Genomic DNA, 16,342 nt, shown 5'->3' with positions numbered 1-16,342 from the left:
AAGACTAAGTAACTTTTCCAAAATCGTCCAATTAGTAAGTGATAGAGTCAGGATTGAAACCCAGATGTATCTAATTCCACAGTTAGGGTTCCTAATAATTACATTATAATCCCATTAAAGGCTTTTCTCTAGGGGCCTCAGACACTTGCAACTCCAAAACAAGCAAACTGGAGTTTGACTGCTTTCTGACTAAACCAAGATAGGGATTGAAGGGCTAACAGGACTTGGGGAATTCTGTGCTGCAATTCCATTGTGAGCGAGATAGAGCTAGAATAAAGACATGGGCTTTTCAGAAAGTCACGGACAGGAAGGACACCGGACCAGGACTCGGGGAACGCTAAGTATATCTCATCTGTTGAATTGGATAAGGTTAAATTCTTTATCTACTCAGCACACCTGTGTGTGCCCACCTTTTAGACATCCCAAATGACTACTCCTTTGGTCAAGGTAGTTTTATTGCACTGGAGAGACGTGATAAGAGAGTATGTTGTTAGTAACTGAAGGGGAATCATCAGGTAGTGAAAAGGAAGTGATGAGAAAGGCTAGGAATTTAATATATCTTGCTAAATCTTCTCTCTCCTTTTGCCAAGAGACACAACACATATATGCACACACGCACACATGCACACACACCACTCAAACACATTCACACTCTACTTCTTCACGCATTGACTCTTTGAGCTCCCCATTTAAAGCACGTCGCCATGTAAATTGTCCATGCTTGTGTTCCCCTTCATTAATAGGAAAAATAAGAAAGTTGCTTGTCTATGCTTGACTGCTTTTGTTCACCTAATTTCTTTGATAGCTTCACTCTAATATAACAGGAGTTAAACTATATGAACATGCACCAACTAGCCATAAATGTAAAAGTAATTTGTTGTAGGTAAGCCAATTCCCAAAACATTTCCCTGTGAATAATCACATTCTGACAATTCTGGTTCTGAGGGCTGGAACCCTTGTTTTACCAATATTCTTTCAAATTGTCCATGTTTCTCTTTTAAAATGTTTGTTTTAGGATCCATCACCTGGAGAAAAACTGAAATACCAGCAGCAAGAGGAACTACAACAACTTCGCCAGAATTTACACCGGCTCCAGATTCTTTGCAACTCAGCTGAGAAAGAGCTTCGATATGAGCGAGGAAAGAACTTGGACTTAAAGCAACATAATAGCTTACTTCACGAAGAAAGCATTAAGGTAATTCTCGTGGGCGCGTGCTTTATTGAAGGATCTCAGTTACTCAACTGACCCTGGGAATAAACGCATCAAAATTCCTCAACTTTATAACTCATGTTAGGGGCCACAGATGGGTGGACAATGTGAGCTATCTGATAAGTCACTCCTGTAACTTTTCCCCACCAAGCAGGCACGCAGCGCAGTCGCTCCTCTGCTGTTGAAGAGGTGTGTGTGCTGTCCACCTACAAGGATGGAAAGTTTTTAAGTTACACGATCTTTTGAAATCATTACCTAAAACTTTTAGCCCTTACTAAATTTCAGTGACCTGAGCCCAAACCCTGCTTGTCCTGCCCTAATTCTATGTCTAGACTTATTTATCCCTCATAGATGTATCCATTATTGTTTGAATCAAATGTCTGCTGCACCAAGGTACCATTCCTGGGAGGGGGAAATTGTTCTTCCTCTCAGAATGCGTGAGAAAGTTCTGGGAACATCCCCCAGGCATGCTTGTTTTAAAATAATCTATGTAGGACTGCCATCCACAGGTTCATCTAAATTTTTTGAACCACGTAAATGTTTAAACTGAACCACCATGTAAAATACTACTTCCTTTTACTTGTGGTTCAATTCTGTAAATGTATATTAGGGGACCTGGGTAGCCCCTATCTAAGGTTCTGGAATTCAACATCCAACAAATATTTATTGAGCGTCAGTCATATGCTGGGCAGGCAACCTTGTTGCTACTGAGGGTTTAATGGTAGGCAAAACAGACATAATCTTTATCCCCTGGTGCAAGGGTCAGCAAACTTTGGCCCATGGGTCAAATCCTGCCTGCCTTCTGTTTTTATAAAGTTTGGTTGGCACACAGCCATATCTGTTTTTTACATATTTTTGGTGGCTGCTTTTGAACTACAAAAGCAGATTTGAATAGTTCTAACAGAGACCCTATGGCACACAAAGGCTAAAATGTTTACTATCTGGCCCTTTATAGGAAAAATTTGTCTACCCCCGGTGTAGCAAGATCAATGGACTTTATTTGAAAAGTGACATAAAAATGGATTAAGAAAGGTCCCTACTTTTCATGAGCTCAGAGTCTAATAGGAGAGAGAGAGAAAAAAAAAAATAGTCATTTATCCCAAACTTCAAGGGAAGCCCTTTTAAGAGTTCTGGTATTTCAGAGTTATTTGAATAAACCTCTTCCCTATCTTCACCTCTCTTGTTTTTTTGAATATTTATCCTATTCCCTCAAGCCTTTGTAGGTTTAAATTAAATTCCAAATCTTTATCACATTTCCTTGTAAGACAGCCTTTTACCTTTCCCTTCAAACATATTTCTTAGACCATTTTAACTGTCAGCTCTGAATATATTCAAGCAATACTACATCTTTCTCAAGGGGCAACGATCAGAACACTGGTCATGATGTCTTCTTTTTGATTGGCACCCTATAAGTATTTCTTGAATTAGTGAACGAGTCCTTCAGGGATGGGTAAATGATAACTTGGTAAAAAAAAAGAGACGATATTTTTGGTTCTGTTTTAAAGCTCCTTCATGGTGGGGTAAAACATTGGCCATTTTAGTAACAAGACATCAGTCTTTTGGCTGGTCGCCTAGGCCAGGCACCTAAGCAGAGTCATATACAGCAGCCAACCACCTTTTATTGGCAGTTTCTCCACTTTATTATAAATCTCCCCACGACCCTAAAGGGTCAGCATGTTAGAGATGAGAAAACTGGTCAAGGTTGCAAAGCTAGCAGATTGTGGAGTCAGAACTTAAACCCAGCCTTATTTCTCTCTTTCCTGTGTAGAGCTGTATTTCCATATTATACCCCTCCTCAGTTTGGTGTCATTTTGGAACTTTAGGTTTGAAAACTTAGAGCTCACTTTTTAAAATCCACTCAGAGATGATCAAACTCTGGGTCCCTGGCTAATGTTAGATGTACTTATAAGACCGATTAAGAAACCAGAATATTTATTGCTTTTAAACCATTTTATTTTGAAATATAACACTCAGGAAGTACATAAAACATAAATATATAGTTTAACAAATTGTTGTAAAGTGACTACTTGTGTAACCACCACCCAGGAGAAGAAAAAGCACATTGCCCACATACCAGTGGCCCCTGAGAGCCTCTTTCCCATCATAGTCCCATCGCCTTCTCATCCGAGCAGGGACCACTAATTCTGGTAATTACTCTCTTGCTTTACTTTATAGTTTTACCACCTGTGTATGAGTCCCATGCAATATAGTTGAGTTTTGCCTCTTTTTGAATATTTTACAAATATAATCAATCAGTATATGCCCCTTGTGTCTGTCTTCTTATGATCTACTTTGTTTGGAAGATTCTATCGTGCTGTGGTGTATAGCCATTGTCCATTCGTTTTCTTTGCAGTATAGTATTCCACCATAAGAAAATGCCATAATTTATTTATTATTTCTATGGTTTATGGACATCTTGCATGTTTTCAGCTTGGGGCTATTAAGAAGATTGCTACAGGCTTGCAGAGCTTCAAGCAGAGAGCCATTCTGCCACCACCAACACTGAGACACTTTACTGGGTCCTCTTCCTGATACTTGGGTGTTCCACCCTAAAGCTGAAGAAGCTGCCCTAGATGCAATATCATTGGCCATAACAGTGTTTGCTCCAGTGTTGCGGTCTCATTTCATCACTACCACCATTACCAAAATGCTGAGTGTTGGCTCTATGACGCGTGAACACAGGTCCCTGAGGCCTGTAGCTTTCTCAGCCTATGATCAATATATTATGAAAGAACTTGTACCCTTTATATTTACAGTAACAGGTTTAGGATTCATACTCTTGAATGAATCCAATGCACTAAATATTCCAACACTCGAGTTCTTCTTTTCTTTGATGTCTTTGTTTCTTCTTCTGTTCTTTGGATCTGAGTCTCACTGAGCTTTTCATGGTTCCATTTTCTTGAAAAATGAAACTTCCAGGCTATCTAATAGGTTAGAGTGCCTTTTGAGAAGAAATTAACAGTAAATAGATTTCTTCCTGTTAATAAGGTTTCAAAAGCTCTACCAATCTTCCAAAGTAAAATGAGAAAATGAAAAAAAAAAAAGAGAGAGAGAGGTTGAAGTGGTTTAGAATGACAGGGGGGATAAAGGGGATTTTCACTGGAAAAATAGGAAGCTTATTAAAGCTTAATCTGGAATTTCTTTTGGGGAATACCAAAGAGACAGCTTATTACAGTATTTTTCCTGTTGACCTATATTGACCCACCAATGATATTGAGGCATTTCACTCTTAGCATTTAATTTCTTCATGCATTCATTTCTATTATGTTTAGTAAAGTATTTTGATCGTTTTTACATGTCTGTTAATGTTTTGGGGGATGGCATTTCTGGTCCTCAGAAATTAATGCAAAAGGAGGTTTCATAAACTCAGCACTGTGGACACTTGGGCAGCTTTTACCCAAAGAGTTTTGCCTTTAAACAGAGAGCAGAAGAGAACGTTACTTCACATATGTTCATTTAGTGAATGTAAGACTTTTTCCTGAATAGTGAGATGTATGAAAGGATCTGAGTAATGCCTCTACTTTTTTAAAAATGCTGCTATGAACATTCATGTCCATGTGCCCTCATGTTCATAAGTATGCCTTTCCCTAGATGAGAAGAGTTATTGTGTCATAGGGTATATATGACTTCAACCCTTTCTGAAGTTTCATCCTCCCACCAGCGTGCATGGAGGTTCCTATTGCTCTACATCCTTGCCAACTCTTGATACCGTCAGACTTGAAAACTTTTGTTAATCTGGAATATGCGTATAGTGCTAGCTCCTTGCAGCTGTAATTTGCATTTCCCTGTTCACAAATGAAGTTGAGCAGCTTTTTACATATTTATTTGGCATTTGAGTTCCTCTTTTGTGACGTGCCTGTTCGAAGTTTTGTTTACTTTTCTTTCAGGCTTCTGTCCTTTTAATTTTTCCATTAATTTATAGGAGTTCTTTATATATGAACCCTTGATCAGGTATATATTACAAACCTCTTCTACTCTGGCTTCTATTTTTACTCTCTAAATGTGATATCTTTTGATGGATCGAAGTTTGTCATTTTAATCTAATCAATGTTTACCTTTATAATTGGTGATTTGGGGATCTGGTTTAAGAAATCTTTGTCTACCTTAAAGTTATAAAGATATTCTTCTACGTTACTATATTGTTGCTTGGGTCATAAAAATATTGGTATATGTGTGGAGTGTTTCTGAGCTCTCTATTCTGTTCCATTATTCTATGTGTCTATTCTTGTGCAAGTAACATGCTATCTTAATTACTTTAGCTTTATGTAAATCTTAATGTTAGATAGAGCAAATCCTTCACCTCGTTCTTCTTGTTCTAGGATGTCTTGGCTATCTTGGCCACTTGATATTCTATATAAATTTTATCATCAGTTATCAAGTAACATGCACATACCCATATGCACTCACAGACAACACATATGTACTCACAACCTTTTGGAATTTTAGCTGGAATTACACTGAATCTATAGACAAATTTGGGCAGAATTTAAATCTTTACAATATTGAATTCTCTAATTTATGAAATATGTGTGTGTATTACATTTAGGTCTGCTTTAATTTCTCTTAATATCATAATTTTCTTTGTGGAGGTCTTATACATCTTTTGTTAGACATATTCCTAGGTGCTGATATTTCCCATACTATTATAAATGGTAGCTTAAAAACTTTTTCATTTTCTCACTAGTGCTTATAGTTGTATATATATTATATATAATATATAGTTATGCAATTAATATATAAAATTGCATGTTTACAATTATGTGCATAAATGTAAACTTGCCACATAAAAATGCAATTAATTTTTTAATAAAAACTTTGCCATACTTTTAAATTAATTCTTATATTTATATTATTTTGGATTTTCTATGTAAGCAATCATATCCGAGAATAAATATAATTTTCTTTCTTCTCTTTTAAATGTTATACCTTTTGGGGTCAATTTTATGATGATGGATGGAAACTAGGCTTTTGGTAGTGAGAATACTGTGGTGTATACAGAAGTCGAATTATAATGCTGTATACCTGAACCTTATATAATGTTATAAACCAGCGTTACCTTGATAAAAAAAAAGAAAGAAGAAGAAGAAAGATGCATTCAGCACAGTGTTATTTCAGTGAATGGAAGTGATGCCTGCTATAATGCACGTAGTGAAGTGTTTGAGAATACATTTAATAAAAATTTTTTTAACAAGCTAAAAAAAGAATAAATGTTACTTTTTTTTTAAGATTTTATTTTTTCTTTTTCTCCCCAAAGCCCCCCGGTACATAGTTGTATATATTTTAGTTGTGGGTCCTTCTAGTTGTGGTATGTGGGATGCCGCCTCAGCATGGCCTGATGAGTGGTGCCATGTCCGCACCCAGGATCCGAACCTGTGAAACCCTGGGCCGCAGAAGCAGAGCACAGGAACATAACCACTTGGCCAAGGGGCTGCCCCTAAATGCTACATCTTTCATTCTTTTTTTCCTGTTCTGTGCAGTGGCTGGTACTATGCTAAAAAGAATTGGTGATAGCGGGTGTCCTTTTCTCATTCCCAATCTCAAAGGAAAAGCTCTCAACTTTCACCAGTTAGTATATTTTTTGTATTTTTTTTTAAATAGACGTTCTTGATCACGTTAAGGAAATTATTTTATAGTGTTAGTTTGTTCAGTGTTTTATAACAAGTACTTATTGAATTTCATCAAATTCTTTTTCTGCGTATTTTGAAAAGATAAGATTTTTTACATATTAATCTGTTAAGATGGTGAATTACATTGATTGATTTTCTAATGTCAATTCAACTTTGCATTCCTGGGATAAACGCAACTTCATCATTAATTATTATCCTTTTCCTACATTGCTGATTTTGGCTTGCTAATATGTCTGGGATTTTTGCATCTGAATTCCTGGGTGAAACTGGCTTGTCATTTTCCTTTCTCCTAATGTCTGTGTCAGATGTTGTTGTCACAGTTATCCTAGCCTCTTAACATAAGATGAATAAAATACCCTCTTTTTCTGTTTTCTGGAGGAGTTTGCATAAAATTACAATTATTTGTTGTTAAATAATTACCAGGACTCAACTCTGAATCCTTCTGATTCTAGAGTTTTCTTTTGGGAAGACTTCCAATTACTGATTGTTTCTTAATAGTTGTGAGAAGTCACATTTTTTATTTCTTCTTTTATCAACTTTGGCATATTTTATTTTCCTAGAACTTTTTCCTTTTCATTTACATTTTTAAAATTTCTATTTGAACCTATTTGTCAATTTTTTGACATAGTGATGGTCCTTTTTACTTTTGTGATACTAGTTACCTACGCTTTGCTGCTTTTCTCTTGTTTAGTCTCACTAGAAGTTTATCCATTTTATTAGACTTTTCAAAGAACCAACTTTTAGCTTTGTTGATCCCCTCTATTATATTCTTTTCAGATAAATAACAGATACAGGTATTTCACAGTTTAGAGGCCGTATAGGGTGGAGTACTGGATTAGAATCAGAAAATCTATATTTAGACCTTGGCTCTATCATTTGCCAACTATATTTGAGACTCAGTTTTTTCATCTCTAAAATGAGGTAAAATGTCAATCTCAGCTACTTCATAGATATGAAAGCCTAACCAATGTAAAATAATTATATTAATATCTGCCTCAGTTCCATACTTCAGATACAATAGATGTTCTCTAAGCGGATCTTAAAGAACAACAGTTAACCTGTATTGGGTGTTGCCTGTGTGTCTGGCCTTACTCTTGATGCTTTCATTGCTTTCTTTTATTTAATGTAGCCTCACAAGTGTCCTATGAGATAAGAGGTTATTATCCCCGTATCACAGATGAAGAAACTGATGCTCAGAGAGGTTGAACATTATTAACTTTTAGATTCACTTGATAAAATCTGGTTGGTTAATACAGAGTCACAGGTGGAGGAAATTATTGTTATCATCTCTATGAATTCAGTTGAAAAGCTTTGAGCACGGGGAATTCTGTTTTGCATGAGGAAAAGTAAATTCTGTCTCAGCATTCTTGTCTGTGAGCGCTGCCTAGGATGTACATTCATCAGGTTCTGATGTTCCTTAGGCTATTATTCATTTATTTGCTCAGTAAATATTGATTAATCATCTACTCTTAGGCACTTTGATGGGCCTTGGATACTGAGAAGTGAATAAAACCCATGGTCCCTGCTTTCTTGAAACTTAAGACTGTGGAAGAAGGATGACAAGTAGATAAATACATGTTTAATTATAAATTGTGATAAGTTCCATGAAAGAAATAAATGTGGCACAGTAAGTAAGGAGACCTCTTCAGATTAAATCATCATGAAAATTTTCTCCTACAAAGTGACATTTAAGCTAAAACCTGAAGAAATGGCAGGACACTGTTGAGGCTGTTGCTATGGCCCAGGCTAGAGATGATAATTATCTAGACTAGGGTAATGACACAAACGACACAAATGGATTGACGCAAGACATGTTGTGGAGGTAGAGTGACAACATGTGCTCAATTGGCTGATGATGGAAAAGGAAGGCTCAAGGATGACTCTCAGGTTACTGGCCTGAACAAAAGGTTGCTGGTGGCATCATTTACTGAAATCAGGAAGTCTGTGAGAAAAACGATTTTGGAGATATGGGCAGAATCAAGGAGTTTCATTTTGGCAGTTACTGGCCTAAAGGTGGTATTTTAAGTCATGAGAATGAATCTAGAGAGAGAATGATCCACTCTCAAGGCCTAGGAGAGTCCAATAATATTTAGATGTTGGGTAGAATTAGAGCAGTCTACAGAAGAGACCGAGAAGGAACAGCAGAGAGGTAAGTGAAAACTGGGAGAGTTTGATATCACAGACTCCAAGAGAGGAGAACTTTCTGAGATAGAAGGAGTAAACACTACTGAGAGGTAATTGTCCATTGGATTTATTTTGGCAATGGGGAGGTCAACAGTGCCCTTGGCAGAAACAGTTTCATGAAGTAGTGGGAATGAATGCCAGCTTGGAATAGATTGAAAAAAGAGTGGAAAATGTTTAGACTAGGCATGTATAGACACTCTTAGGAAAATTCCTTTGTCCAGCTGCCATCTGGCTAGATAGACTTTGGCAAAACTTGCTAACACATGGTCGTGTTGTCTGTACAAATTCCTATACCATGAAGTGAAAATATGTCGTACCAAGAAGTGTGGTCCTATACGAAACTAACTTGATTTTTAGCATGGCTTTCGTACATTGTGGAATAGTTTACTAATTTTCAGTATTTAACAGACTGCTATGAAAGTGTGAGAGAAAGCACAGAATAGTGTTGCTTACTTCGTCTTAACATTTTACATGAAAATTGTAGTACCATTTAATGAAATGCTCAGTGTTCGATTTCTCAAAATTAGTCTTAGGTTTCTCAGAACTCCAAAAAATAATGGAGTGTATTACTCATATTCCAAATGGTATAGCCTTGTGATCAAAGGTATTTTAGTGAGAATTTTAAGGCTAAATATGGAGTAATGGCTCGGGGCCCCACTAAAAGTCTCATTTATTGGAGCTTTTTCATCTGTTCCCACATAACAACAACAGCAAAAATTGTACACTTAGTTTTTGTAGTGGCAAAAAAGGGGTGATCAACCACATGACATTGGTATTTGTCAGCTCTTGGAGGCTGCACTCGTTTGAAAGCTGCTTATTCTGGCTCACATTCACGTTTGTTTCATGCTTATTTTCATCACTCTTATTTATTCCCCACCTCTAGATCAAAATGGAACTAAAGCAGGCCCAGCAGAAGTTGTTAGACAGTGCAAAGATGTGCTCATCACTCACGGCAGAGTGGAAGCACTGTCAGCAGAAAATCAGAGAACTGGAGCTGGAAGTACTTAACCAGGCTCAGAGCATTAAATCACAGAACAACCTACAGGAAAAGCTGGCTCAGGAGAAATCCAAAGTTGCTGATGCAGAGGAAAAGGTAATTATCCTCACGCTTAATAAAGAGCATGCAGCGGATACCGCCACTGAAATCCTGTTTCCCCAAGGATTTTAAGGAATAGATATGGTGAAAACTTGATAGAATTCTAGGATTTTTCTTTATTCTCCCATGCTTTCCTCTCTTTTGACTTCACTTGCTCCTACAGTTCCGGTAAATCTTGTGTGTTTATTTTAAACTGCATGAACTTAGAAAGGGAAGTTTCATTAAAGTTATAACATGAACTTAACTGACTGAGACGATATGACTTTTGTTCTATACTTTCAAATTTTAAGGGACTTAGTCTCCTCTCATTTGGATTCCGTGTTTATACGATTTTTATTTTGTAATTTTTTTGTTTTTGTTTTTGTTGTTTTTGAGGAATATTAGCCCTGAGCTAACGTCTGCTGTCAATCCTCCTTTTTGCTGAGGAAGACTGGCCCTGAGCTAACATCCATGCTCATCTTCCTCCACTTTATATGTGGGACACCTACCACATATACATGGCTTGCCAAGCGGTGCCATGTCTGCACCCGGGATCCGAACTGGCGAACCCCGGGCCACCAAAGCAGAATGTATGCACTTAACCGCCGCGCTACTGGGCCAGCCGTATTTTCTAATTTTTGGAGGAGTTTGTGACTGAAATGAATCATTTTGAAATATTGCCCCTGCATTGTGGATTCCCCAGCACCAGGTGGCAGTAGTATGTAACGGTTGCACGTTTTGATCAGTGGGTTTGTCTGAGTCAAATCTTAACATTAAAACAAGCATCAAAAAGTAGATGACAGCAATCTGAATTAAACTTGAAAGCTAATGTTGAACTCCAGAAGCAGCACAAGAGAGTTCATAGTGTAATTTCATTTATATGAGGTTCAAGAATAGACAAAATTAGGCTATGGTGATAGGATAGTAGTTGTCTTTACGAGGGGCGTTAACTGCGAGGACATGAGGGAATCTTCTGTGGTGCTGGAAGTATTCTGTATCTTGGTCTGGGAGATGGTTATATAAGCAAAACTTCATTGAGTTGAGTATGAGATAGATATGTCTACTTTACTGTATGTATGTTATTACTCCATAAAAAAGTAGTTTCAAGATTGGTAAAATTTTTAAATTTAGACAATACTAAATATTAGTACTGGAATTTGTGCAACAGGAACTTTTATATTCTGATTGCAGTTAGAAGAGTAAATTAGTATAAACGCTTTGGAAAGCAATTTGACATTAGCGTGTAGGTAGGTTAAAAATATATACACCATGCAACCCAACACTTCTACTACGAGGCATAAACACTAGAGAAAATATTGTACTGCACGTATGTATCAGGAGACAGGAATACAATCATTTTCATACTAACATTGTTCCAAATAGCAGAAAATTGTAAACAACCCAAACGTCCACTGACATGAGATCGAATAAATAAATTGTGTATTTACACAATAGCACACAGCAGTGAAAATGAAAGACAACCTACACGTACATGTTGTAGTTCAAAATGATAGTGAATGAAAAGCAAGTCACCAAAACCACAGTATGAGTCCAATGCTACTGTAGCCCAAATAGTACAAAATAAAAACTATGTCATATAGAGATATGTATTATTAAAGGAAAAAGAAAGAAAATGATTAACACAAAATTCAAGATGTTGATTTTCTGAGGTGAGGAGAGGAGGATAATCAAAGAGAGTCTCTTGGGTTTGAAGCCCACAGAGTGGACTTCAAAAATATTGGAAATGTTCGCTGTCTTAAGTTGGGTGGCAGGTTCAAAAGTTTGGCCTAGGTCCTTGACAGAGAGGCCAATGAGTTGAGACTTTCATCTGTGGCGTTAAGAATGAATATCTTTAAGCAAGCATTTTCCCTAGGCGGAACTAAATGGGGCAGCTCAAAAGAACTTGACCTGTCCTCACACGACCTGGCTGCCCACTGCGGTTGCCCTTGGATCATTCTACATGTTCACCTCTGCTATGATATGTGGGCTCTGCAGGGACCTAGGGCTGATGCAGGAAGCCCTTCCCTTGGAAAGGACTGCCATCCCCTGGCATTCATTGAATGTCTGTGGGGAATATGATGACAAACCGTTGTAAAGGAGTCGTTGTGTCAGGAATACAATAGAGAGAGAACAGCTATTCTGCTGAAAACTATCATTCAGCAAATATTTACTGAGCACGTACTATAAACCAGTCACAATTTTAGGTGGCACAACGGTTTATAAAACATAAGTAAACAAACTAAAAGAAGATTTATCTAACAAAACATTTTTCTAATGACACTTTTAATCTAACATAAATTTGAAAATAAAATTATATACCTCTCTTCCAATTCATAACTCTTATTTTTGGTTCTACAAGGGCATTAAAGAATGTATTACTGGTGCTAGGCAATATGCTAATAGGTTACTTGATTTATAAGAGACTTCTACTTTGTTTTGAGATATTACTCATGAATCTAGCCACGCTGGAGAAACTAGACACTCTCACACATTGCTGTTGGAAGTGTAAATTGGTCTAATACCTAGGGAGACACTTTGGCATTATCTATTAAACAAACAAATATAATAACTCTTCCTTAGCAAATCCACATCTCATAAGTTATTCTAGAGACGTTGTTTGTAATAGTATGAATTATTATAGCAAAAGATTGGAATCAACCTAAATACCCATCAGTATGGGGCATAGTTAAATATCCTTACAGTGGAAAAGTATGCAGCTGTAATAGAGAAGACAATGCTATATATGTATAATATGGAAAAATCACTGAGTGTATTGTTATAATAAAAGCAAGGTACATAGGTATATATAATATGGCATTATTTGAGTAAAAAAATGTGTGTATGGGGGAGAACTATATAATAATATTTGTTCATATATGCATAAATCAGTTTCTGGGAGGGCACATAAGACACTAACACCAGTGGTTAGCTATTTGGTGGAGGGAGAGAGAGGACGGATGGGAAGGAGACTATTTACTAGACAGTTTAGTGTACACACTCACGTTAGACTTTGTGAATGCATTACGTATGGCAAAACTTAGGAATTTGTTTTAAAACAAGGGGCATATATGTATGGTGACAGATGGAAACTAGACTTTTGGTGGTAAACACGATGCTGTCCATACAGAAGCTGAGATATAATGAGGTACACCTGAAATTTACAGTATGCTCTAAAGCAATGTGACCTCAATAAAATAAAAAATAAAAATAGGTAAATCTAGCCGTACTCTTTACTTTAGATGAGATTTGTACGTTAGCACTACTGTATTTGCTATTTATGTGGGATTTCCCTATTTGGAAAATAGGTCACACTCTTCTTAAAGTTTTATTTGTAAACTTTTTTCATTCAAGATCTTGGATCTGCAGCAGAAATTAAAGCATGCTCAAAAAGTCTGTGTCACAGACGCTTGTATTTTGGGGAAGAAGCAACAAGAAGAAAGGATAAAAGAAGCAATGGAAAATGAAGCTAAAATAAAGCAACAATACGAGGAAGAGCAGCAGAAGAGGTAAGAGGAGCAAAGATGTCAGTTTCCCACGGGCTAACCGTGATTGAGTTTGCCAGCCGCATCAACGTACTGGTGTATTTCCTGTGTCCCCGCTGGAGTAAACTCAGTCACACGCCTTCTTATTTACAGCACTTACCACACTGTGTTCGAATTGTTTATTTCCTTGTTCGTCTTTCGCACTAAAGTGTGGGGCCCTTAAGGACAGGAATTATTTCCTGTTGTTCTGAGACACACTTGGTACACCAGTGAATTTTCTTTAGTGACTGGATTGCCTATGAAATATGATGCTCTGGGATTTGCTTTTCTAACATGATTGGCACAAAATGCAGACTAGAATGAAGTTGGTGTTTTGTATTTATCAGCTGATTTTCTTCAAAAAATTTCCAGGTACTTTGTGGTATCTTAATCATGAACAGGCTGCTCCCAGATAGGAACTGTCTAATTTTTTTCCTAAAATTATTATGGTTATTATTAGGATTCTTACTTAAATGATCTTCTTGGATGCCCTAGACTTCAGTAACTGATGCTTCTTATTTCTGTGGCACTCAGAGTGATTCACATATATTTTAAGAAAAATATGGTTTGGGGTTGGCCCCGTGGCTGAGTGGTTAAGTTTGCGTGCTCTGCTGCAGGCGGCCCAGGGTTTCATTGGTTCGGATCCTGGGTGCGGACATGGCACCACTCATTGAGCCATGCTGAGGCGGCGTCCCACATACCACAACTAGAAGGACCCACGACCAAGAATACACAGCTATGTACCTGGGGGCTTTGGGGAGAAAAAGGAAAAAAATAAAATCTTTAAAAAAAGAAAAAAAAGAAAAATATGGTTTTAGCCACTGAAAAGAAATTCAGACATTCACCTATACTATGAATCTCAGAAACAATTTCAGCTCTAGTGTAGGGCCTGGCACTCAATGAATATTTAGTGAATGAATGAATGTTTGAGTAAATGAATGAATGAGTGTATGAACGCATGATAAACTCACCCAGTGAGGTACAGTAGAAAAATCCTCATCTCACTGTCACTTCTAGCAGGATAGCAGCCCATCCTCCTGTTATAATACGACAGATCCTGAATAAACTACAGTAATTATACCTTTTAAAGTATTACTCACAAAGCAAGAGAAAGCCCTACAGGCAAACATAATGAGATAAAGCAAAAATAATGAATGGTAAAGAAACTGGTAAGTCAAGCGGAAATAACAATATCAGCCCGCGGCTCAGGAGAAGCAGCTGAGGAAGTTTGCCACAAGGTAGGAGAGTTGAACTAGAGACTCCAGTATGAAGCTGGGAATCCTGAGGAGCTAAAGTGTCCCTCCACAGGCAGCCCCTGGCTTCCTAAATAAGAAAATCCAAATGATCTCTGCAGGAAAGCAATCCCAATTGAGATATTAAGGATTCCCATATATTAAGTTTAATCAAATACAAGCTTACAATCAAAACAATCACCAAATAACACCAGGAAACTGGCTACCATGAATGAAAGTCAGCAGAAACAACAAACACCAGATTTCTAATTGCCAAGAACCTCAGCGATTGGAATTACAAAGAATAGATTGTAAAATGACTGTGTGAAGTTTTTAAAGAAAAACATGTCATCAAAGAATTGAACAAGGAAAAGGGCTGTTTAATTTTCCTGAAACTTGCTTTCTTATCTCCAAGGTGGGAATAGCAATACCAGTTCGATACGTCTTTTGTGAAGATTGGCTGAGAAAAAATATGTGGAAGTAATATTTAAACTAAGTATAGGAAAATGAAATATGTAGGGAAATTCTGTTCCACAAAAAGGGGACTATCTAGTGTACGTGGTTTTGTAACCTGAGGAAAGCAACCCCAATTTAGATGTATTTAGATTGTAACCTACCTTTTCACTTAAAATATTATGATCTGTTTACCTGCCATTAAATCTTCTTCTAGAACATTCTTTTAATAATATACCATAATTTATTTAATCAATTTCTTATTGTTGGATATTTACATTTTTCCCAGTTTCTTGTTATAGCAAACTATGATGCAATAAATATCCTTGCAGCCAAATTTTTGTGCATATCCTTTATTATTTCTTTGGGATAAATTCTGGCAAGTACAATTATAATTACAACTGCTCATTATAAAATTTCAAATACTAAAGACCTGTATAAAATAAAAAGTGTAAGTTGTTCAGGAGTCTATCCTTCAGCAACAGCCACTTTAAGTGGTTACTACATACTTCTCAGATTTTTTTCTGTGCATACACGTATATTTTTTATCATTCTTGTTTTGTTAACAAAAGTTGAATCATTTTAAATATATTGCTTTGGAACTTGCGTTTTTATAACATGGACATCCTATTAGTCACTCAGTAGCCATATCACCTTGGGCAAGTTTCGTATCCTCTCAGCATCTGTCCCTCCCTGCCTCATGGGATCATTGTGTGGATTGAATGAGTTGCTAGCAGTTGGCTTGTATCAGTGTCTGGCACATAGTAAGTACTTGGATCAGTCAGGGCTCAATCAGAGAAGTAGAACCATATATTTCATAAGAGATTTTTTATGGGGATTTGGTCTTATGCAGTTATGGGAGCGGGTCACACATTCTGTAAGACTGTGGTCTTTGCGGCTCACGCTGGAGCTTGAAGTCTGCAGGGCAAACAGTTCAGAAAGTGAAGATGGAAATAAAGTGAGGGAGAGCAATGGAAAGCTGGAACCCATGAGCACAAGCTGAACCCACAAGGATGGACTGGCACCCATGTCAGTGTTCA

At 37.1% G+C, this 16,342-nt stretch overlaps 1 protein-coding gene across 21 annotated transcripts in view; it reads left to right on the top strand.

Moving 5' to 3' along the window:
- The window catches only part of CCDC30 (coiled-coil domain containing 30), a 135,402-nt gene that overhangs the window by 80,282 nt on the left and 38,778 nt on the right, over window positions 1-16,342 (top strand). For all 21 annotated transcript variants that reach the window (XM_044770534.2, XM_044770530.2, XM_070510141.1 and 18 more), the window contains 3 exons: window positions 1,016-1,195; window positions 9,905-10,114; window positions 13,448-13,602. In XM_044770534.2, the coding sequence (XP_044626469.1) occupies window positions 1,016-1,195; window positions 9,905-10,114; window positions 13,448-13,602 (545 nt within the window). The remainder of the gene's footprint in view (window positions 1-1,015; window positions 1,196-9,904; window positions 10,115-13,447; window positions 13,603-16,342) is intronic.

This window comes from Equus asinus, chromosome 5 (genome assembly GCF_041296235.1).
Source record: "Equus asinus isolate D_3611 breed Donkey chromosome 5, EquAss-T2T_v2, whole genome shotgun sequence".
Classification (NCBI taxonomy): Eukaryota; Metazoa; Chordata; class Mammalia; order Perissodactyla; family Equidae; genus Equus; species Equus asinus.
This window is presented reverse-complemented; position numbering and strand designations above follow the sequence as displayed.